Genomic DNA, 24,396 nt, shown 5'->3' with positions numbered 1-24,396 from the left:
CCAATGTGTAACTAATGATTCAAAGCTGTCATTCTGCTACTCTTCAGCAAGTGCTGGACTGGTATGTAGCCAGAAAAATATGCCAAGAGATTAATTAACATCAAGGAGATGGGAACATCATTACAAAATCATCGTCCGAGAGAAAATGGCCTGCCCAAAATTAATTTCCTTGCTCCACCTGTTGGATTTAAAATCATAAACACTGGAAGGAAAAGCCCACGGCAAAAATATTCTATTTCTGTCACGCTTAGGTCTTGTTTATAGAAATGTACCCTTTAGGAGATCTGAACTTTCCAAGGGTTCCCTCACATGTTCCTTCCCAACGGGAGGCTGTGTTTTCTGCTGTCATTCGATCGGTGCACGTTTGGACCTGCCAAAAAGCAGCAAGCTACAACATTTCACCATCAAGTTGGTTTTCTTGAATTTTTAACCCTCTGCTACCAGCTGTCACTGCCATAACAATGCAAGATGGAAGGGGAGAGCTCAAAGCCCACTCTAATAACTTGAGGAGTTTCGAGTACGATTTTAAAAATCCAAAGCTGACTAAGGTGATCCTGAGGCTGTCAGCTTGCTGGTCAATCGGATCACTGATGACATCCTGCTCTTACCTGGTCTGGACTAAAGTCGATTCCAGCGCCACATCACATTGGCCCAATGATGAACTAGTCTCAGATGGACAACAAAGGCCCGCCATGCCAGCCCATGCCCATAATTCTTGAGAATTGTTTCTCTGTTTGGATCCTCACCTGCACTTTGGGTGGTTCCATCCAGTGCTCCATAGTGTCTGCTGTTATATTATCAGGCAAAACCACTGCGTCGCTGGGTGGGATCAGACATGATGGAACACACACTGAACCTGAAAGAGTGGACCACAACTGTAAATTGATATCATGTTGTGGATATCATGATGCAGCAAGGATGTAAGTTCAACACTAGACTCACTATCAGACACTTTGACAAATTCAATTTATCAATGCAATTTCACCACAGTTACTTTAAAAAAATCAACTTGTTTAGAGATGTTATGTCACATCTCTAGAATACCAGGCTTCCCAACCCAGAGGTAGGACAGTACAGTGGATCACATTAGCCCTTTGCTGTAGTCATGAGATACTAAGGACAATCTAGAACAGTATGTACTGCTCGATGTTGCTGTCCATATAGTTTGAAGAGAAAAGTATACAGTTCAAGACCAGTCATTGCTATAGACATGACAAACAAGAGTGGTCCCTAACACAAGGCAAATGCAAACAAAGTCAGAAGTTTACCGACGACAGGGATCTGGCAGAGTGTGCCATGGTCTACATTTAAGCTCAGGGCATTTTTGAGACATGTTCATGAATCCTGATGCAGAGTTCATGCAAAAATAAACAGAGGAATGGCAGAAAGAAACCAATCAGACCATGTCCTGGTGTCAACACAATGAGGTACAGGCTGTTGTGTAATCATTATATTCAGGGTTGGAATCCACAAGGAGTCTGTGTGGTCCATAGCAATGCAGGTCTGATCAGCTTATACTTTAGATGACAGCTCTAAAGATAGACCTGATCAATGTATTTAACTTCAACAGTCTGAAATACCTATTCACAATGTGGCATTATATAGCTGGTAATGTAATCTAGAGGATGCCTTGCTGTGGGTAATATCCCTACCTCTGGGTCAGAAGCTCTGGATTCAAGTCCAACTCCAGGGCTGGATGGCCAAGGAAGGTGAGTTCACAATGTGTCCCAAAACAAGTTGAGTATCAACTTGTAAATCCTTCCAACATACATTAATGTAAGAGCGGGCGTGATTCCTGAACAATCTGGAAAGAAAATGGGGCTCTATCGTCATTCTCCATAGTTTCAACATACAGATAAAAGTGTATGTTGCCACAGCAACCACTGATTTCTAGGGGGAACTGGTGAACCCAGTTGACTGAACAGGCAGATTGGTGCCATCAGCAAGGGGTGAAATCCCTATTGGATCTGGAGTGGATTTGGGACCTTGCTACAGCCTTGATGGAGGTCATGGTGTTGTGGGTAGGACCAATCCTCAGGCAGTAACCTCAACTCGAAAAAGAAAAATGCAATGCCTTCCTTCTTAGAGCACCAAAGATCGTCTTATAATGAGATATTTGGTACCAAGTGAATCCATTAAGCAGTTTGTGTTGGAAGTATTAAATAACATGGCAAAATAGCTACTGTACAGAAAAAGATCATTTGGTCGAGGATGGTGTTTAAGTTAGACATATACATCTTCCCATCTCTTACCACAAACTAAGGATCACTTAGTCTCACATCTGTCATTAGAAAAACACTGCAGTCACGACTAAGGAAGAAATAACTGTATATTTAGAAAATCATCACAAAACTACATTCATTTTGCTTCAAGGTAGGAAAGGGAAAGTTTGTTTGACGAATTTACCTGGGTTATCTGAAGATGTGGGGTGGATAAAGGGGAACCAGATTGCCGAGGGCACTTGACGAGGAGCCAAATTAAAAAGTTACTGCACAAGGTAAGACCTCATTGTGCTGGGAGTTCATATATTAACATGGATAGAAAACTAACTCACTCCCATCTTCTTGCTTCCACGGAAAAAAAAGCTCCAGCCTGTTCAACCACGGACGATATTATTACTGACATAATTAATCAATCAGGCTTTTCGTTGCACGCAATATGCCTGCTACTGAGCTGCCCACTTCGAGCAAATATTTCGGGGCAAGAGCTGTTCTATTGTATTCAAGGGTTCTGGAGCGAGTTCGTGCATTTTCCCCTTTAACATATGGCACACAAGAATACTCAAACGGGTAGGTCAGAACGCGAGTTGCGTAAAGCACTACATTTTGCAATGTTTTGTGTCCGTTCCAAGAGATCTGCTGAATTAATGTTTACATAGGGCTGTGCTACAAGGATTTGCAAATTAGCTATTCTTATCTCTAATTCCTAGAAATTATGTTGTAAGGAGAACATTTCTTGGCAAGCCAGCTAATTGTCTACGAGGATGTGACGACATATACAACCGTCAGTGCACTTATTTGTAAAACGTTGACTGCTGGCATTTTAGGAGTGTGGACGCCACAGCTTACACCTCCGCGAGTCTGCTAGAAAATATTTATTTCTTAGCTCTCTGCTTATGCCTCATTCCTGAGTTCCAACTTGGGCCTCTTGCACATCCACAATTTTTCTTGGTGTACGCGACTTCAGCTGTCTGAACCCTAAAGTGCTCAAGTTCCCTCTGAGGACCTCTCCGTTCTCTGTCGTCACCCCTTCATAAACCTCTTCGATCAAGCTGTGCGAGTGTTACTTATGTGGCTTTGTAACCGCACTCTTTTCGATAAGATTCCTGTGATATTTTACTGTATTAAAGGTGGTATATAAGTGCAAGTTGCTGCTGGTGAAGGCAAAGGGTGTGACTTAGCATACATTGCCTTTTGCTGGTGTGAATGCTAACACAGTCAGAGGATGTTACACTCTCATGCACACATATACAAAGTAGGTCACTGGATACTGACAGAGCAGGAATCCAGACTGATATTTTCCTTCTCCCGTCTAGCGAGGCTACAGGCTCATTGTTGCAGGCTTGTTTCCGCCCTGCCACAGTTAAACAAATTCAGTACAGCCCTGCAGACAAGCCTGAGACATACTGGGTCTGCACAGCCGTCTAACTGTGAACAAATCATGGCTGTTAACCACTGCGAAGGAAAGGGGTTTCATGGGATTTAAGTAATGCAAATTGAACTACCTGTGGATCACAGAAACGAGGCTCCCTCGAGAGAGGAAAAATAATGACAGAATTATTAAGAGTACTGAAGAAGACCATTTCGCCCACTGTATTAGTACTGAATCTCTGAACATTTCAGCTCCTGCCTTTTCTCTGTAACCCTGCATGTTATTTAACTAACAATTTCATGCCCTCTTAAATTCGCTAATTGAAACTACTTTCACAACTTATCTTGGCAGTGCACTACAGAGCCCAACTACTCACAATGTTAATGCTCATTTCGTATTCGCAAAATACTTTACACCTGTGCCCTCATATTCTCGATCCTTCTAAAAGCAGGAACAGTTTCTCCCTGTCTACTTAACCCAAGCATCTCATAAATTTGAAAATCTCTGTCAGATCTCCCTCAACGTCTCCAGTCTAATTTCATGGCTGAAATTTCTGATCCTTGACACTATTCTCATAAATATCTTCTGAATTCTCTCCAATGCACTCATTTCCTTTCTAAAGTGTGGCACCTGAACAACACTCCAGTTGAAGTCTAACTAGTGTTCTGTGGAGGTTTTCTATAACCTTCCTACTCTAAGCCCCTATTAAAGAAGCCTAGATGACTTTATGCTTTATTAACAGCTTTCGGTACCGGTCTTGCCACCCTTACTGACATATGTGCATGAAACACCCAGGTCTCTTTGTTCCTGCATACTCTTTAGAATATTAGCTTTCATTATGTACTGTCTCTTCTTTGGACTAAAGCATCAGCTCATGCTCCCCTGCATTGAACTCCCTCTGCCACCTCACTGCCTACTCCATCAACTTGTCTATATCCTTTTGAAGTTCTGCAGTATCCTCTTCAGTTTCCAAAGTTTTGCACTTTCCACAAAATTTGAAATTACCTGATCCAGATCATTTATACATTTCAGAAAAAGCAAGTGTCCCAATTACGACCCCTGGGGAACTCCACTAGAAACCATCCTCCAGCCTGAAAAATGCCTATTGACCACTACTCTCTAATTTTTAATTACTCAACTAATCTTGTATCCACCTTGCTACTGACCATTTCATTCCGTTAGTAGAACAAAAGAAGATTCAATTTCAGCATGACATGCAGAAAGACATCTCATTTCTCCTCAAATTCAGGAGGAGACTAAATTTTGGTCTCTCGTCATAGAGGTGTGCAGCCCAGAAATGGACCCTTCAGTCCAACCTGTCCATGCCAACCAGTAATCCTAAATTAACCGAGTCTCATTTTTCCAGCATTTGGCCAATATCCGAGAACCTTCCTATTCATATTTCCATCCAGATGCCTTTTAAATGTTGTAATTGTGCCAACCTCCACCACTTCCTCTGGCAGCTCATTCTATACACGCACCACCTTCTGTGTGAAAAAAACACCCCTTAGGTCTCTTTTATATCTTTCCCCTCCCAACTTAAACCTATGCCCTCTATTTTGGACTCCCCCATCCCAAGGAAAAAACTTTAACTATTCACCTTATCCATTCCCTTCATGATTTTATAAACCTCTAAAAGGTCACCCCTCAGCCTCTGACGCTCCAGGGAAAATAGCTCCAGCCTATTCAGCCTCTCCCTATATATAGCTCAAAGCCTCCAACCCTGGCAGCACCCTTGTAAATCTTTTTTGAACCCTTTCAAGTCCTTGTACTGCACAGTAAGGTTGTACTAATTGAGATGAAACTTTCCAAAGGCCTTTAGTGATTCAGAAAGAGCAAAAAACTTGCAGCAAAGCAGGTGAAAAGAGAAATGCATTAGAGGTATTCGATATTATGAGGGTTTTGACAGAGTCAATTAGGAAGAAACTCTTCCCCCATGAAGTGGTTAGGTTCGATTGGTAGGTGTCCAAAAGACAGCTTCAAGTTAAACTGAAATCATCGCCTGAACAGGCTGTTTTTTTTTCCCTGGAGCGTCGGAGGCTGAGGGGTGACCTTATAGAGGTTTACAAAATTATGAGGGGCATGGATAGGATAAATAGACAAAGTCTTTTCCCTGGGGTCGGGGAGTCCAGAACTAGAGGGCATAGGTTTAGGGTGAGAGGGGAAAGATATAAAAGAGACTTCAGGAGCAACTTTTTCATGCGGAGGGTGGTACGTGTATGGAATGAGCTGCCAGAGGATGTGGTGGAAGCTGGTACAATTGCAACATTTAAGAGGCATTTGGATGGGTATATGAATAGGAAGGGTTTGGAAGGATATGGACCGGGTGCTGGCAGGTGGGACTAGATTGGGTTGGGATATCTGGTCGGGTTGGACCGGAGGGTCTGTTTCCATGCTGTACATCTCTATGACTCTATGTAATCTGGAACACACTGCCTGAATATGCGATGGAATCTGAATCATTAATAGAATGCAAAGGAATTGGAGAAACAACAGCAAGCGAGAAAGGAGTGTGGAATAGCAAGGTCCTGGGATTACTGGACAGCTCTTTCAAAGGGCTAGCACAAGCACTATGGGCCAAACAACCACACCTCTACCTTCTATGCTTCTTGGATTAACGCCCATAAAATGAATAATGATGAAGTCACTGGCACTTCCGCTCATTTTAAGTCTGAACATTACCTCTCAGTGACCGGCACTAAAGACCATCTATTCAACCCTTCAGCCAGGAAATGGCATGCAAGGAAAATATATCGTATAAGGAGACTGAGAGGCACACTAAAAACAATAATACTAAGGAATGATAAAGATCAACACAAGCCCTTTTAAAAACATCTGCTACTTACCACACCAAATAAAATAAGAATGTGGACATTTAGAGGATTACGGATATAATCTTACTCAAAGTCTGTTTTAAATAAGTTGGTTGAGGTAGTTTGTGTGTTTAACTTTCTCTGTGGTTTATTGCAGTTGTTAGCTTGCTTAAAGTAACAGGGTTAAAAGCTGACTTTTTTACTTGAATGCATTAAACAGTGAAGTCCCAGAATGTTATGGTACGCATTACAAACCACACAGTGGTAATGATCTGTTGTGTGAATACTGCACAGGAGTTTATGGCTTGCACACAGTGTGCAGCTCACCAGATGCAAGTCCACATCCAGGAGCATGTCAGCTAACTCCTACCTCAGTAAGGATCGAGCAGCCTGCCAGCAAATTTCCAGATCAAGATCGATAAACAAATTAGGCCAGAACACGATCCACGTGCAAGAGTGACATCCGCACCGTTGGGAAAACAATACCCCATTTTTTAAAAAAGAAAATAAGTGAATAGAAAAAGCAGACACATGGCAAATAAAACTGAACGCACAGAAGTGTGAAGTGATAGACTTTGGACCTGAGTCTCAGCATGAAGCAAACCAAACAAAATGCTGCAATTTGAAAGAGATTGCAGAAACAAGGGGGGCTGACATTCACCTACCATATCGTTGAATATGGCAAGACTAACTGATGTGTACTCCTGTAAAAAATGTTTTCATGCGGAGGGTGGTACGTGTATGGAATGAGTTGCCAGAGGATGTGGTGGAAGCTGGTACAATTGCAACATTTAAGAGGCATTTGGATGGGTATATGAATAGGAAGGGTTTGGAGGGATATGGACCGGGTGCTGGCAGGTGGGACTAGATTGGGTTGGGATATCTGGTCGGCATGGACGGGTTGGACCGGAGGGTCTGTTTCCACGCAAGAGGCACAGATTATGCAAACAAAAAGGTTGGGCTAAACCTTTAGCAACCATTATTTGGTGTCAAGGAGCTGGGGATATTGAATCTAAGAGACTTTGACCTTCTACCTTGGTGAAGGAGATTTGCTGGATCCCCACCAGGAATTTGAGTGGCATGTATTGACTGGAGGAGTTAAAACTGCTCTCCTTCTTGCAGAGCAAGTCTGGAGGAACTTTGATGGAAGTGTCCACTAATGTTCACTGATTAAATAGCAATAAACTGTTTTCAGTGGCAAGAGAGTCTGTAAAAGTTGACAGATTTAAGGGATATCCTTAATTAACAAAAATCTATGGATCTCAGATTTTCAGTAAATAATTACTATTATCAGTTGTAATTTTGGAGAGGACATTCCAAACATTTACCACACTCTATGTCATTGAAAGGTTAGTGGAAACAAATTGAATAGTAACTTTCCACATGGGAATTGGAAAAATACTTGATGGGGAAAAATCTGCAAGGTTACTGGGAAGAGTAAGGAAGTCAAATTAGTTGAATAGCTCTTTCAAAAAGCTAGCATAGCCACAATGGGGCCAAATGGCCTCACATGTCCTCTCCGACTTGATGGCCACCTAAAAGTAAAAGAACTAAAGAAATTGGTCAAACACATAGGTGGTTGACTTAACAAATCGCTGCTTGCTCAGACATAAGGACTTCACTTTGGACTTTGAAATGGGGTTATTTGTGATGTATCTGCATTGTCCAAGTGTGGGGTGGGTGGCATTGATATTGAGATAACATCGACATCTCCACCAATACGAAAGCCCACCAGATCAAGTACAAAGCTGGTACTCAAGAGGTGCCCTAGTGAGCTTCTCAGCCAATCAGGACAGCGATATCCTGCCCTGCCAGAGGCTAGCATTTGAGGGTCTTTGATGACGGCGAGCTGGCAAGGTACTGTATGGATATGAATTTAGGTGTTGGGAAAAGGGGGGATATTTGGCCAGTGTCAACCGACCTGATCATTTGCCCTACCAAGCGCTTTCATCGAAGATGAAAATCCCAACCAAGTTTCACAGTCAGAGGTATCTTCTAACACAATTCAATAATGCAAAATATCTTAGAAAGCTAGATGCTTTCTCAGGTTTCTGGCAACTAAATGTGATTGAAGTCAGACAGAACACTCGTGTGGGAGCTTCAGGTCCTTATCCTTTGGTATTGATTCAGTCCAGGAAGTAAATCAGAAAAACATTCATATGATCTACGAGCACAATGAAGGTGGTGACACATAGATGGATGACAGAACAGTTTGGGGTTCCTCCAAGAAGAAATATGATGACACAACTTAGGAATGTACTTCAAGTTATTTAAGAATCCATCGGAATCTTAACAAAGATAAATGTGATTTTGACCAGTCCCTGTTGGTGATATAATTGTTAGAGAGTTAGCTGATGTGCAGAAGCCTCATCTACAGAACAAAAAAGATAAATAGGGCATGATTTTCCCTTTATTTATAAGAAAAGTGTTGGGGTGAGTACATTAGGTTATAAAACAACATGCTGCCCCCATCAATGCGTTAAACTCACTTGACTGCCTGATAATCAGCTTATTAACAGCTGATTAGTGAATGAGGCCAATTTTCTCAGCCTATCACAGCTCTTGACACTGGCGACCTGTGTCCGTGGAAACTGATGGTCAATCAGATCCCAGTCAATTCTAGGTCCTAACCCCATAAGTTGATGCCTACACTTCAGTTAATGGGTCATCCTCACCAACCCCTATTGATAATTCTGTCCAGAAACCAAATTCCAAACATATAGCCTTCTACCTATATCCTGACCAAAATCAACAAATACACCATCAAGCTCAGGGTTTCTGCAAGCTAATGGCTTTATCTGCTGAGCCCTTAAAAGAACTGTGAATGTTTAACAATTCTACTTTCCAAATGAGACAGAAAAAGCCATTAATACACTTGAGAGATTTGATTGTAGTACAAGATCGAATAGCAGGTAAGTTTTGTTTCGTGTGATTTTGTGAAATGGGCAATAACAATGTAGCCACTGGTGACACCTCTCCCCTAATCACCTTTATCTCCACCACTCACTTCACCAACACCATCCGTCCCCAACACCGTCCACTGCTCCAGCGATGGAGCAAGTATTTCTATTCCTGTTTCTTATTGAGATAGTAGCACATCCAGGTGGACATGTCCCATTGTCTGGCTGTTACCCTTTCTCTGTCAGAATCCGTGAGCAGGTCACAGAATCAAAGTGCAGGCCTCTGCCACTATCTCAACAATCAAATGAAGAACTGCTTCATGGGTAGGACACCTGCAACCTACATTGGCAAGATGGTACAGCCTGGAATATCACAGGCCCATCTCCACTGCCCCATGATCATCACAGAAATTTCAGTGGGAACATGAGCCACGAAATAAATCAACTCACTCAGCTCTTTCAGATTGGCACAATCTACTCTCTACCCAGCACTTCAGTCATGGGCAAACTGTGACTTAAATAACTGGCATGCAAACTCCCATTTTCTACAGCCTTGAGGCTTTTTCACTGGAGAAATTAGCACTTGCACTGGAGCTGTTTTATACATGTTTTTCTGCTTGAATGCCAACATGCAAAATACTGTAGTCTTATCTTTTCACTCAGTTTATCCACGTTTCTTAAGGAAGACTGGTAAAAAGATCGAGTTTGGTCCGCAGCCTGTCATGACCTCCCACCTTATCTTTACTCCTGCCTTGGGAGCCTCTCAATTAATGAAGAGGGATGAGAAAGGCACCAGACAATGGCCAACAGTGAGCTCAAGGCTCTTCCACACGCAGCAATGCCAACACTCACAATCCACTCGCAGGAATTTTCAGTGTCTGTGCTCCAGCCTCTCTCTCTCTCTCCCCACATGCTTGAGACCAAGATCAATGACTATCCCATCTGCCTTGGCTATGGATGTCATGGCCACTTCCCAACGGAAACACTGACACAATGTGTAATGAAGGGTATTCTTTCCTAAGGCACAGCGCCAGCACTTACCTCCAGAATATGAGCAGGATTTTCAATTGCATTAGCCTTCCATTTACATTGCTGCAGGCTGAGTGCTTGATGGCAACACATTCCCTGGAACTCGGCTTCATAGCAACTCCTTTCCAAATGTGACATTTGGAAGGGAATTCAAAGTTTTTCGTGAACACTTTATGCTTAAATATCTTTGTACATCTGCAAGACTGACTAGCCCCACGTCAATGTAAAAGATTTATAGACACTATTTATGTATCTTTCAGTACCTATTGCATGGCCATCCGCGCATATATATTCTACCAAGTTCAGCTCAGGAGGTGGTAGGCAGTCTCCATGCACCTGTTCACAGAGTGTAAAGTCTTCAGTCCACGTGCCATCTTTAGTACAACGGATGGGTTCCTACAGAAATGCAAACATATTAGACAGCAATAATGGAGACGCCAACCGATTTAAACAGGGGGGAGAAAAACACATTCATCATACTTTCGGTGATGTACTTGTGACTCAACGAACAGGCCAAATGGAAGACACTCTGGGGTTTTATTCTGATGGTAAGATTCCCTGTAAAAGCTTCACTGTAGGTCTACCAGATCTACTGTAGCAAAGGCAGAACAAGACGATGTGGTGGAACGGGAGCCAGTCAGCTTCCAAAACAAGGCTGTCCACTTTGACAGCTGTGGGTAGTTCAGCACATTTTATGTTCTCTTGAAACAGAATGTCAGCTTTATATGATGAAATTTAGTTTTTTTTTAAGATTAAGTATGCCCAGATTATAACCAAACATTGCAGGTAAGCTATCGAATACACTGTTTCTCCGAACTGCCAAAATACACAATTAGGCGCCCCGTTTCAATCAATCAATCCAAGTTCTGAGGAAGGGTCACTCAACCCGAAACATTAACTCTGCTTTCTCTCCACAGATGCTGTCAGACTTGCTGAGCTTGCCCAGCCGTTTCCATTTTTGTTTCTGATTTACGGCATCCACAGTTCTTTCAGGTTTTATTCCAAGGTCAGGTTCAGTTCGTAGGAGATGAAAGGTGGGGTTTCCTATCGGGATTTGAAAGTCAGTCACAGAATTGGTTAAGTCCAGAGTAATGTTCACTGCACAGTCCCAGAGTCGTACGTTTCTCCAACCTCAAGACAGAGCCCCAGTTGTTTTCCTGCGATATTTCCATTTCACACTCTCGGTAAAAACCTTTTGAAACTGCACCTGCTACAAATTCGGGATCTTTAAGATCAGAGTCGAGACCCCTTCCCTCCGCCAAACTTGCTTCACTTTCAATCCTACCACTCTTTATCCAGCAACTGAGCTGATGGCATGGCCACTGGAACACGAGCCACTAGGGAAAACAAAAAGCTTTGCTGGCCTGAACATAACATGACCAAAAATGAATATCTGTTTCATGAGTGCGATTATACTCCCTCATAGCCTGTAAGGTCTATTTATAAAAAAACACACATTTACCAATCCCGACAGCTCCCCCACCTCCACCAGACAGGTAATGTGAAGGGAGTCTTCATAATATTTACTTTAACCGGTGTAATATATCATTTGAAGAGGCAAGAATAACTTGAAGTCCTTTGGTTGAACTCTGACTGCACAGACTGTTTTGTATTTGCACGTCTTTGCAACTGCAGTGCACATTTACAGCCATTAAACTGGGCAATGTTTAACACATCTCTTGAGGAAGACACCTTTCTTATGCTCCATTGCACCCCTTCTTGAGACTGCAAGTCCAGGAAGCCAGTGGCTAGACTCGAGAGGATGTGTGCTACAGAGGTAAGGGAGAACCTATGTGCAACAAATCGCCTGCATGGATCAGATGGCAGACTGGCACCAGTTCCTCTGAGGCATCTACGTTAAGGGCATGACAGTCTGTAATGTGTTCAAGGTTAGGTGCATCAGGACTGGAATCACAGAGGCTGCTGGTAAACAAAAGGCACTTACACCAACAAATAAATTGACATAGTAACCCTGCCAAATCTTATGGATCTCGACTGGATACCAGCGACGTAGCAAATTGACCCTTGAATCACTGCACTGGGACAGTGCTTGTGCAACTGCTGTCCGAAGCAGGTTATCATTGTGACATTGGAAAAGCTGGTACAATGTTTCATGGCATGGTTTTTAAAGAATAACTTCAAGCCAAGCCTGCCCCTTTAAAGGTCACTTCTCCCAAAAGGCAAATCAGTTCATGATGGCCACTTTGCCATTGCTGAGCTAAACCACACAGCAAGATGGCTCCTATCGCAGATCGATTTCAAGCCACTTGCTAATGGCTGGGTTTCTTTATCAATCACTCAGGAATGTTTTACATCTGTAACAATAAACAGGGTCTGGAATATGATGGGCACATGTTAGAAATCTCACGTTAATGTATCCTGGTGCCTTTAAAATAACAAACATAACTCGTGTCATTCGCGCTCTGCCTGCTCTCTCCACATCGTCCTCCACACTCTCCATTTGACAAGGAGACCTGGCCCAAGGACTGGAAGCCTCACATCCAGTGCAGCAGGCAGAAGTGAAAGCTGGTTCGCTCTCACCTGGCTTTGCAATATCTACTCTGGGAGATGTCTGCAGTCACAGGGGGGTCAGATGTTGGACTCACTAGGCCAAAACCCAGCACCGATACCTCAAAACGACGATGAGCCAGAGCTCACCGAAGGGAGTGAAGCATCAGACCCGACACAACACAGCTTCCCCAAATGGGGCCAGAACCCTAACAGGAGTGACAAGGTGAAACTTTGGCATCATAAGCTCCAAGGCAGCAATGACCACTACCCTCCCCCTCCCTAACAACAGCCCTTCACTACTCTAATAGAACTTCTCCTCCTCCTTTCCACTCAGGTCCTCGCTGCTCACCGAGGGGATCACAGCAGTGTTCAAGCCCAGAAAAGGGGTCACATTTGGAAAAGGTTTGGGAAGCATTGTCCTACAGCTGCAGTAAAGAACAGCTCAGAACACGGCCTCCACAGGGTAAATCCAAGATGGTAATCCCATCTTCAAGCTGGGGCTAAAAATATATGATTACAGGTGGACAATTCACACGTGCAGACAAGCGACAGGCACAAGTGAACTGAAACAAAACATTGGAAACGGGTTCCTGGTGGCAACTGCATCCGGTGTAGATTCATGGAGGTGGTGGCAGAGGCGAGTTTGGGCCCAGTACAAGACCAGACGGCATCAGCAGCGGCAAGGTGGGCCCGAAGCAGACTCATGGCAGCAGCGGAGGAGAGTTTGAGCTGGTGTGGTAGCCAGTGGCATTGGTGGCATCTGCATTGGCAAAGCCCATCGAGGACTCAGTAGTAAGGGCAAGATGATGCCAAGGAGTGGTGACTTCCATTCCCAGGGCGATTGTGCAGTGAAAGGAACGCGTGCCTCGTCACCGGGCCCATGGTCCACAGCGGAGCATCTAACAAGAAGGACTGGAGACTTTTTCTTTACTCCTTCATTTTTCTGACCTTATTTTCTATGCTTTGGGTTACTTTTCTATGTTTAAGACAGAGCCAGAGAGTGGTGACACTATGCAACACTTCTCACTGTATTTTCTAACAAGATAAACATGGCAATAAATAAATCAAATCAAATGATGGTCCTTAGCACAGAGAGACTTTGGCCTAACCTGGGACAAGGGGTATCTCACTTGAGACCCTTTAGGATCAAGTCACAGCCACTGAGTTGCCCTGCACTGCCTGATCAACTGGCTCATTCTGTGGGGGCCCTGCCTGGGATTAGGTGTCAAAATGGCAATTGCTATATCCAAAATGAAATTCAATAGTTTCAATTCTACGAACACTGGAAAGTATCCTGCCCTGAGCATTATGAGTACATGATGTTCCTTTGCAACAGCCTTCCAATAGTGTATTTTTAACACAAGAAAGAAAGGTAAAACCACACATACACACACAGTCTCCACCAACCTACTCAAAACTGCCTACATGCTGAATTTTATCTCGACAGCATGTTCTGAGTGCTCAAAGTGAGTTATAGTTTTGGTCACCAGTTTTATCATTTAGAACTCAATGCATCCAGAAACACAGCGTGCCTTTCAGACCACTGATAAATGTCTGGTGAAAATCAAACCTGACAGTGTGCTTCATAACAATAACTACAACAACGGTGGCACCAAAGAAGCAAAAAACATCGCATTGCAGGAACACTATCAGACAAAATCCGACACCAAAGTGATGCATTTGGACTGGTGACCAAACCCTGATCAGTGAGGTAAGTTTTAAGGAGTTTTCTGGAGTCAAAGGGTGGGATGTGGGGATTTAGAGACAGATTGAAGAACTTTAGAGCTGGGAACGTGAAGGCATGGCTGTCGCTGGTGGACGGATAGGAATCATGAATGTGTGGGAAACCCAAATCAGGGTCGCAGGGAGATCTCGGAGGTTATGGGACTTGAGGAACTTACAAAGATGAGTGGAGACAGATCGGAAGAGTGATTTGAAGACAAGGATGACAACTGCAAGTCAGTGACATTGCAGACTAGGAGTCAAGACAAGCACAGGGATGATGGGTGGATGGGATTTAAGCAAGAAAAGCACAACAGAGAGGATATGCAAGGGAGAATAGAATGGGTGAAGGAATGGCCCCTGATGCTAGAGTGGAGAATGAGAACCCAGTTATTGTTTACAGAACTGGAGGATGCAAATTTGATACAGAGCTTAAGAGTAGAGGGTAAAGTCAGGGATGGTGAGATGAAGAGGGCTTTGAATTTGAGGACAAGAACTCAAATGGAGAGGTGATGGCCTGATGTACTATCGCTAGACTTTTAATCCAGAAACTCAGTTAACATTCTGGGGACTTGGATTTGAACCCTGCCATGGCAGAAGGTGAAACTTCAATTTAAAAAAACATATATCTCAAATTAAGAAGGTTATGATGACAATAAAGCCATAGTCTATTGTTGAACAAACCCATCTGTATCACTAATGTCCTTCAGGGGAATCTGCCATCCTCACCTGGTCTGGCTTACGTATGACTCCACAAACGAATGTGGCTGACTTGCAGAAATAGCCTAGCAAGCCACTCAGTTGTACCAATTGCGAAGAGGTCTCAACAAAGAAATGAAACCAGATGGATTACCTGGCATCAACCTCGGCACCAGAAAAGACAATGACAGAAACAACTTTGTTGACCCCACAGTGTCCTCTTTACTATCATCTGGGGGGCCAGTACCAACATTGGAAGAGCTGTCTCAGACTAGTCAAGGAACAGTCTGGCATTGTCTGTGAAGTATGACTCTGTGAGTATGACTATGTCCCAGACACCACCATCAACATCCCAGGATATGTCCTGTCTCATGAGGAGGTCAGACCCAGCAAAGGTGATGGCACAGTGACATACAGTTGAGAGGGAGTTGCCCTGAGCATTCTCAACATTGATGCTCAACCCCATGAAGTCTCATGGCTTTAGGTTAAACATGGGCAGAGAAACCTCCTGCTGATTACCACATATGGTCATCTCTCAGCTGATGAATCGGTACCCCTCCAACGCTTGGAGGAAGCACGGAGGATGGAAAGGGTGCAAAATGTATTCTTGGTGGGGGCTTCCAATGTCCATCACCAACAGTGGCTCAGAAACAGTACTACAGATCGAGCTGGTCAGGTCCTAAAGGACAGAGCTGCTCGAATGGGTCTGCATCACGTGGTGAGGGAGTCAACAAGAGGAAAGAACATACCTGACGTCATCCCTCCAATCTGCCAGCTGCAGATGCATCTGTCCGTGACAGTATCAGTAAGAGTGTCCACTGCACAGTCCTTGGAGATGAAGTCCTGCCTTCACAATGAGAATGCCCTCCGCACTGTCACTGTGCTAAAAGGGACAGACTTTGAACAGATCGAACAACTCCAAACTGGGCATCCATGAGGCGCTGTGGGCCATCAACAGCAGCAGAATTTTACTCTGGCACAATCTGTAACCTCATGGCCTGGCATATCCCCCACTCAACTATTACCATCAAGTCAGGGGATCAAGTCTTGTTCAATGGAGAGTGCAGGAGGATATCCCAGGAGCAACAGCAGGCATAGCTGAAGATGAGGTGCCAACCTGGTGAAGTCAGGATTATTTGCATGCCAAACAGTACAAACAGCAAGTGACTGACAAAGCTAAGCAATCCCGCTACCAGTGGTGCACAATTAAACAACTCACTGGAGGAGGAGGCTCCGCAAATATCCCCATCCTCAATGATGGAAGAGCCCAGCGCATCAGCACAAAAGATAAGGCTGAAGCTTTCGCAGCAATCTTCAGTCAGAAGTGCCGAGTGGATGATCCACCTCAGCCTCCTCCAGTGGTCCCCAGCAGCATAGATACCAATCTTCGGCCAATTCAATCCACTCCATGTGATATCAAGAAACAGTTTGGAGACACTGGATACTGCAAAAGCTACCAGCCCTGACAACATTCTGGTAAACGTAGTAGAGACTTGTGCTCCAAAATTGGCCACTCCCCTAGCCAAGCTGTTCCAGGATATAATTGGTGGAAAATTGCTCAGGTATGTTCTGTACACAAAAAGCAGGACAAATCCAACCTGACCAATTACCAGCCCATCATCTACTCTTGATCATCAGTAAAGTGATGGAAAGTAAGTGTCATTAACAGTGTTATCAAGCTCAGCAATAACCTGCTCACTAACACCCAATTTGGGTTATACCAGGGCCACAAACCTCCTAACCTCATTATAGCCTTGGTTCAAACATGGGCAAAAGAGCTGAATTCCAGACGGGAGGTAAAAGTGACAGCCCTTGACATCAAGGTCAATTCAACCAAGTGTGGCATCAAGGACCCTTAGCAAAACTGGAATCAATGTGTATCAGGAGGCAAACTCTCCGCTGGCTGGAGTCATACCTAGCACATAGGAAGATGGTTGTGGTTGTTGGAGGTCAGTCATCTCAGCTCCAGGACATCTATGCAGGACTTCCACAGTAAGGGTCCTCAGCACAAACCATCTTCAGCTGCTTCATTAATGACCTTCCCTCCATCATAAGGTCAGAACTGGGGATGCTGAAGATTGCAAAATGCTCAGCAGTATTCATGACTGCTCAGATACTGAAGCAGTCCATGTTCAAATGCACCAAGATCTGGACAATATCTACAGTTGGGATGACAAATGACAAGTAACATTCAGGTCACACAAATGTCAGGCTATGATCATCTCCAAGAAGAAACAATCAAACCACCACCCCTTGACATTCAATGGTGTCACTATCACTGTACCCCACAATCAATATCCTGGGGGTTACCATAGACCAGGGACTCACCACACAAACAGAGCAGCCGCAAGAGCTGGCCAGAAGCTAGGAATACTGCAGTGAGTAATTCACCTCCTGTCTTCCCAAAAGCCTGTCCATCATCTGCAAGGCTCAAGTCCAGAGTGTGGTGGAATACTCTCCACTTGCCTGGATGGACACTGCTCTAGCAAGACTCAAGAAGCTTAACACCACCCAGGACAGAGCAGCACAGCTTGATTGGCACTGCATCCACAAATATTCACTCCCTCTACCACCAATGCTCAGTAGTAACAGTGCGTACTATCTACATGATGCATTGCAAAAATTCACCAAGGCTGCTTTGACAAACCTAGGACCACTTCCAACTGGAAGGACAAGGACAGCAGACACAAGGGAACACCACCACCTGCACGTTCCCCTCAAAATCACTCACCATCCTCACTTGGAAATATATCACCCTTCCTTCACTTCCGCTGGGTGGAAATCTAAGAATTCCCTCCCTCAGGACATTGTGGGTCAATGCACAGCAGGTGGACTGCAGCGGCTCAAGAAGGCAGCTCACCATTGCTTTCTCAAAGGCAACTAGGAATGGGCAATAAATGCTGGCCAGCCAGTGACGTCCACATCCCATGAATGAATAAGAAAAGTAAAAGTGTCTTGTTGATATTCTCGGCCTGACAAAGCCGAGCGTGCATACAGAAGGAGCTTGGCAGTGTGAGGGAGTTACTGTTTGGAGAGAGTGCAAATGGGAAACAATCGAGCGAACAGTGGTAAACTCAGTCATTCTCCTGGTCAACAATGGGGGCAGTAACCTCCACAGGTTCAGAGAGCTGCAGTCAGAGGAAGCCAAGAAAGCTTTCTTTCCAACCCTCCAACCACCCCAGCAAAGAGATGTCAGCTCAATCTATTCCTGCGCAAAACAGACCATTTACTTGATAGGTCAGCTTGATCCTGCCATCCAGTAGCTGCCACCAACAGTAAAAGCTCTAGCACTAGACCAGAAACATTTCTGACAACTTGCCCGTGGTAGAAGTCAAACTAACTGACCTATAATTTCCCGCTGTCTGCCAACCTCTCTTCGTGAATAAAAGATTTCTATCTGCTACTGCTCCGGCTAAATAAATCTAGTGAATTTTGGAATGTCAACACGAACCCATCTGCAACCTCTTTCAAGGCCCTCAAATAAAATCTATCAATCAGTCAGTCTGCTCAGAATCATGTCCCTAGTGATTTTAATTTTACCAAGTTCCTCTCTTTCCCCAACCTCTTGATTTATCGATATTACTGATTTTTTTTTGTATTCTCAACAGTGAAGGTTAAAGCGAAATATTTGTTCATTTCTTCTGTCTTTTTCTTGTTACCTATAATTAACCCTTTTTTTTCTCTTTCTGCAAAGGACCAGAACTCACTTTACTCATTCTTTTTCCTCTCTAAATATCTGCAGAAATTCCTGCTATCTATTTTCATATTCCCAGCGCGATCCTTCTCATATTCTAATTTCTTCCTCCTGATTAGCATCTGAATTATTCTCTGCTATTTATATTTTCTCCAATCATTTGATGTGCTACACATCTTCACCAAATTATATGATTTTTCCTTACGTGTGAAATACTCGTTCACTTCTTTAGTCAACCCTAGATAATGAATCCTCCCTTTGAACCTTCGGAATATATTGTACTGAGAGTTCTGGCATCGCCCCTTTAATGTTCTAATCACCCCTTCAATTCTCTAATAATTGATCAATTAATGATCCATGACTAAGGGAGGTACCTCTATTGAACTTCCTAATCTTACTGAAAGTCTGATGCCGACTCAGTATTCTGGACCCAATCTTTGTCCGCCTGTAACCATATCCCCATAATGGCTGCCGGATCATATCTATTTGCTTCTAAGTACACCAGCTGAGTTTGTTATGAAGCTTGTATGCATTCAGATACAGAGCTTCTCATTCTGTCAATGTGCTACCTTTATAACATTGATGACGGATGTATTCCTCGACTCTTTATCTCTCTGACCATCCCGCTATTCTCTGTCTCCAATTCCCCATGTTACTACTTTTCTCTCTGCCTTCTTGATTGGCTACATTTATGCAAACTAGATCCATCACCTTCATTGTTTTAATTTAAAGCCATCTCTTCTTTGCTACTTAAGTAGTTTGCGAGAAAACCGACCCGAGTACTTGTGCAGGCTATCGATTGGCACAGAGCCGACTTTCACCAGTACTGAGGCTAGCGCCACCTCTGCCACACCACACTTCTCCTTCACCTTACTGTTAACCATCTTGCAATTGGGCCCGACCCTACTAAATCCTGGTTCAGAGGCCAGTATGTGAACAGTAAACCAAATCAAAACGATGCGGTTGTTACTTTGCGTTCTCAAGCAGAAGAAGTCACACTTCAGCCTTCAATGTTGAGTGGCCAACAAATGATTCCACAACTTGGATCATTAGCACAGATCATTACTGGGTTGCTGTTTGTAGGAACTAGCTGTGCTTAAAAGAGTTGCTGTGTGCCTCTTAAATTACAACACTGACTACAATTCAAAAGGACTTAATTGGCTGTGAAGTGCCTTCTGATGTCGACAGACATAAAAGGTGCAAAAGAAATTCTGCAGACTTAAAGTCAATTTGATTGATCCCCGATAATCACAAAATTGGTATTTTACTGCAGTTGGCACTGCCATTTTATTGCAAATTTAACTTGCGGGAATTTTGTAACTGAGTGCAAATACTTTCCAATTGTGATCTAACTCTTGTGTTGTTATTTCCATTCGAGCAGTTGCCATTAACAGCCCGATTCAATGTCAACTATATTAGCTCCCTCTCTTCCTCTATAATTCATGCAACTTGAGGGATCATGATTTGCTTAAAACCCTTTTCTTAAAAAATAAATTACGTCATTTTATCAAGAATACTGGAGATTGCACTTTGAAACTAGGCCCTCATTATAAGTGCCCATAGGAACAATGTGCAAATAATCGGAAGTGCATATCAGGAAATCGTTAGCATTCAAATGGAGTTTCCACCATTAGCTACCAAATTGGGATGCTCCCTTAGAATTGACAGCTGTCAGACGATCAATGTAAAACTGAGCCATACATGGTCTTTCAAGGAATGCTAAATAAACATTGAAATCAAGCAGAGAACTGCAGATGCTGGAAATCTGAAGCAAAAGCAGAAACAGCTGGAGAAACTCAGCAGGTCTGAGAGCATCTGTGGAGAGAGAGAGACACAGACAGGGAGAGACACAGACAGGGAGAGACACAGACAGGGAGAGACAGACAGAGACAGGGAGAGATGGAGAGACGGAGAAGAGTCAACAGTAGGGCCTAGTGTCAAGTGTGTGGTGCTGGAAAAGCACAACAGGTCAGGCTGTGTTGAATTTCTAATGAAGGGCTTATGCCTGAAACGTTGATTCTCCTGCTCCTCAGACGCTGCCTGACCTGCTGTGTTTTCCCAGCATCACGCCCTTGACTCTGATCTCCAGCATTTGCAGTCCCTACTTTCAACGAATAGGGTGCAGTGACCTTCTTCATTCTCACCTTTTCAGTGCGGTCATAACAGTGAATAATGCAGACGCTGTCAAACTCAAAACCATTGGTGCAGTTGTACATTCCCTCAAAGACTGGAGGAGGAGGATCGCACAACACGGGGTCACAGCCACCTTCCTCCCAATGTCCACCTTCCAAACACTGCAGCTTCAACAACTTTCTGTGAACACAAACAAACTGTAAGGCCAACAGAACTGGAGAGAGAAGTAACTCATACACTTTGTAAAACCAATGATCACTCCAAATGACTTAATCAGAATTTATATACTACAGAATTGCTTGTTAATGTTTGAGATATTCTGCCCAATAGAGTTCTTCAATGTCACTCACACACCATAACCCAGTGGAACGGTTCACTGTCACTCTCACACTGTAACCCAGTGGAACGGTTCACTGTCACTCTCACACTGTAACCCAGTGGAACGGTTCACTGTCACTCACACACTGTAACCCAGTGGAACGGTTCACTGTCACTCACACACCGTAACCCAGTGGAACGGTTCACTGTCACTCACACACCGTAACCCAGTGGAAAGGTTCACTATCACTCACTCTGTAGCCCCGAAGGAACTTGTTCATTATTACTTATGCTCTCTTGCAATAGAGTTACTCAGTTTAACTCCATAAGTTACATGTGCAGAAGTAGGCCATTCAGCCCATCATGTCAGCTTCACCATTCTACAAGATAATGGCTGATCTAACAGTCTCTGACCTCATTTTTCCACCTCATCTCAATAACCCTTCAGTCTCTTTTTGGTTACAAATCTGTCCATCACAGATGATTGAATATACTTCATGAACCAGCCGCGACTGTGCTTGTGCTAAACCTATCCACATAGCAAGTCGGTAAGGGATACACTAAACCTATCCACATAGCGAGTCGGAAGGGGATACACTAAACCTATCCACATAGCGAGTCGGTAGGGGATACACTAAACCTATCCACATAGTGAGTCGGTAGGGGATTCACTAAACCTATCCACATAGTGAGTCGGTAGGGGATTCACTAAACCTATCCACATAGCGAGTCGGTAGGGGATACACTAAACCTATCCACATAGTGAGTCGGTAGGGGATTCACTAAACCTATCCACATAGCGAGTCGGTAGGGGATACACTAAACCTATCCACATAGTGAGTCGGTAGGGGATACACTAAACCTATCCATATAGCGAGTCGGTAGGGGATACACTAAACCTATCCATATAGCGAGTCGGTAGGGGATACACTAAACCTATCCATATAGCGAGTCGGAAGGGGATACACTAAACCTATCCACATAGCGAGTCGGTAGGGGATACACTAAACCTATCCACGTAGCAAGTCGGTATGGTATGGGCTAAACCTATCCACACAGCAAGTTGGTAGGGTATGGGCTAAGCCTATCCACATAGCAAGTCGGTAGGGGATACACTGCCTGGCAGTGTGTGGGAGGCAGGTTCCCTTGAGGCATTCGAGATGGCATTGGATGGTTATTTATATCGAAATGGTGTGCAGTGATATGGCAAAAGGTCAGGAGATTGACACTTGCTAATAGAACCAGTGCAGGCACAATGGGCTGAAAGGCCTCTTCTGCATGTAACAAGTAGGGTTATAGAGTCATAGAGATGTTACAGCATGGAAACAGACCAACTTGTCCATGCCGTCCAGATATCCTAACCTAATCTAGTCCCATTTGTCAGCACTTGGCCCATATCCCTCTAAGCAGACGTGGGTACTGCAGATGCTGGAGATTAGAGTCAGGAGTAGAGTGGTGCTGAAAAAGCACAGCTGGTCAGGCAGCATCCGAGGAGCAGGAAAATAGTCATTTCAGGCAGGAACCCTTCATCAAGGATTGTACAGGCTTTTGCCCGAAACATCGATTTTCCTGCTCCTCGGATGCTGCCTGACCTGCTGTGCTTTTCCAGCACCACTCTAATCTTGGCCCATATCCCTCTAAACCCTTCCTATTCATACACCCATCCAGATGCCTTTTAAATGTTGTAATTGTACCAGCCTCCACCACTTCTTCTGGCAGCTCATTCCATACAGGCACAACCATCTGCATGAAAACATTGCCCCTTAGGTCTCTTTGATGTCTTTCCCCTCTCACCCTGAACTTATACCCTCTAGTTCTGGTCACCCCCACCCCAGGGAAAAGACCTTGTCTATTTACCCTATCCCTGCCCCTCATGATTTTATAAATCTCTATAAGGTTACCCCTCAGAACAAATCTCTGATTCTGTGATATCTTAACTCTCCTCTCTCCAAATACCTTGTGGTGACAGAAATATCCCCACAAAATATCTTGGGTTGTAAAACTCATTGTTTCACCAGTTGTTAATGGCATAATAGACTAATAATGACTTAACTATGTTTTAAAACCTAGCCTCCAATCTGTTTGCCCTGACACAACACCTGGCCTGACCTCATAACCTTTATTTACACAACCTCGAATTTTCTGGCATTGAATTCCATTAGCCTATTTAGCCCCCATTCCACCTTAGTGCCAACCCCCTCACATAACAAAGACATTGAGTGGTTTGTGTTGGCTTTCAGAACTATTTACAGTGGCTTCTACATGCAACCTGACAATAAGCAGCTTCTGATATGCATTTTAGATCACTTTTTTTTCCAAATATGTTTTCTTGTGCCTGGTCAAACAGCAGATGAGAACACCACATGGGCTCCAACACCCCTGCTTTACAGAAGGAGCTGACTCACCAGGAGGTTGAACTTGATCTCATTGGGAACAGCCAAAAAAGACTGCACAGCCACACACACACTGCACCCCCACCCCTACCCCACCCACTCTGTGCAGTGCATGTCCTCTGTTCCTTGAACAATCAAACACATCCAGTATGGCCATGAGGACACATGGGAAGCCTAAAGGAGCAAGAGTGGGTTAATGAGGGAATAACGCTGAAGGTGACCATGGATTAAAATATATTCTGCCACTTTTCAGAAAAGAAAGCAGGGATTTAGAATACTGAACTGACATTCCTTCTTAATTATATAAAAAGTTAACTGAAACCGGTTAATATCTTTGAGGAGAAAGTGAGGACTGCAGATGCTGGAGATCAGAGCTGAAAATGTGTTGCTGGAAAAGCGCAGCAGGTCAGGCAGCATCGACGTTGCCACGTCAGTTGGAGGAAGAGCGACTCATCTTCTGCCTGGGAACCCTCCAACCACAAGGGATGAACTCAGATTTCTCCAGTTTCCTCATTTCCCCTCCCCCCACCTTGTCTCAGTCAAATCCCTCGAACTCAGCACCGCCTTCCTAACCTGCAATCTTCTTCCTGACC

At 44.0% G+C, this 24,396-nt stretch overlaps 1 protein-coding gene across 2 annotated transcripts in view; it reads right to left on the bottom strand.

Annotated features, from left to right (window-relative positions):
• Positions 1–24,396, bottom strand: part of LOC122554652 (pappalysin-2-like) — a 404,730-nt gene that overhangs the window by 95,999 nt on the left and 284,335 nt on the right. For both annotated transcript variants that reach the window (XR_006313051.1, XM_043700014.1), the window contains exons 17-19: positions 21,104–21,272; positions 10,597–10,729; positions 747–856 (exon numbers count right to left, since the gene is read on the bottom strand). Coding sequence is in view for 1 of the 2 variants with exons in the window: in XM_043700014.1 (XP_043555949.1) it covers positions 747–856; positions 10,597–10,729; positions 21,104–21,272 (412 nt within the window). In the remaining variant the exon portion in view is untranslated. The remainder of the gene's footprint in view (positions 1–746; positions 857–10,596; positions 10,730–21,103; positions 21,273–24,396) is intronic.

This window comes from Chiloscyllium plagiosum, chromosome 11, assembly GCF_004010195.1.
Source record: "Chiloscyllium plagiosum isolate BGI_BamShark_2017 chromosome 11, ASM401019v2, whole genome shotgun sequence".
NCBI lineage: Eukaryota > Metazoa > Chordata > Chondrichthyes > Orectolobiformes > Hemiscylliidae > Chiloscyllium > Chiloscyllium plagiosum.
The sequence above is the reverse complement of the archived record's forward strand: the minus strand, read 5'-3'. Positions and strand labels throughout refer to the sequence as shown.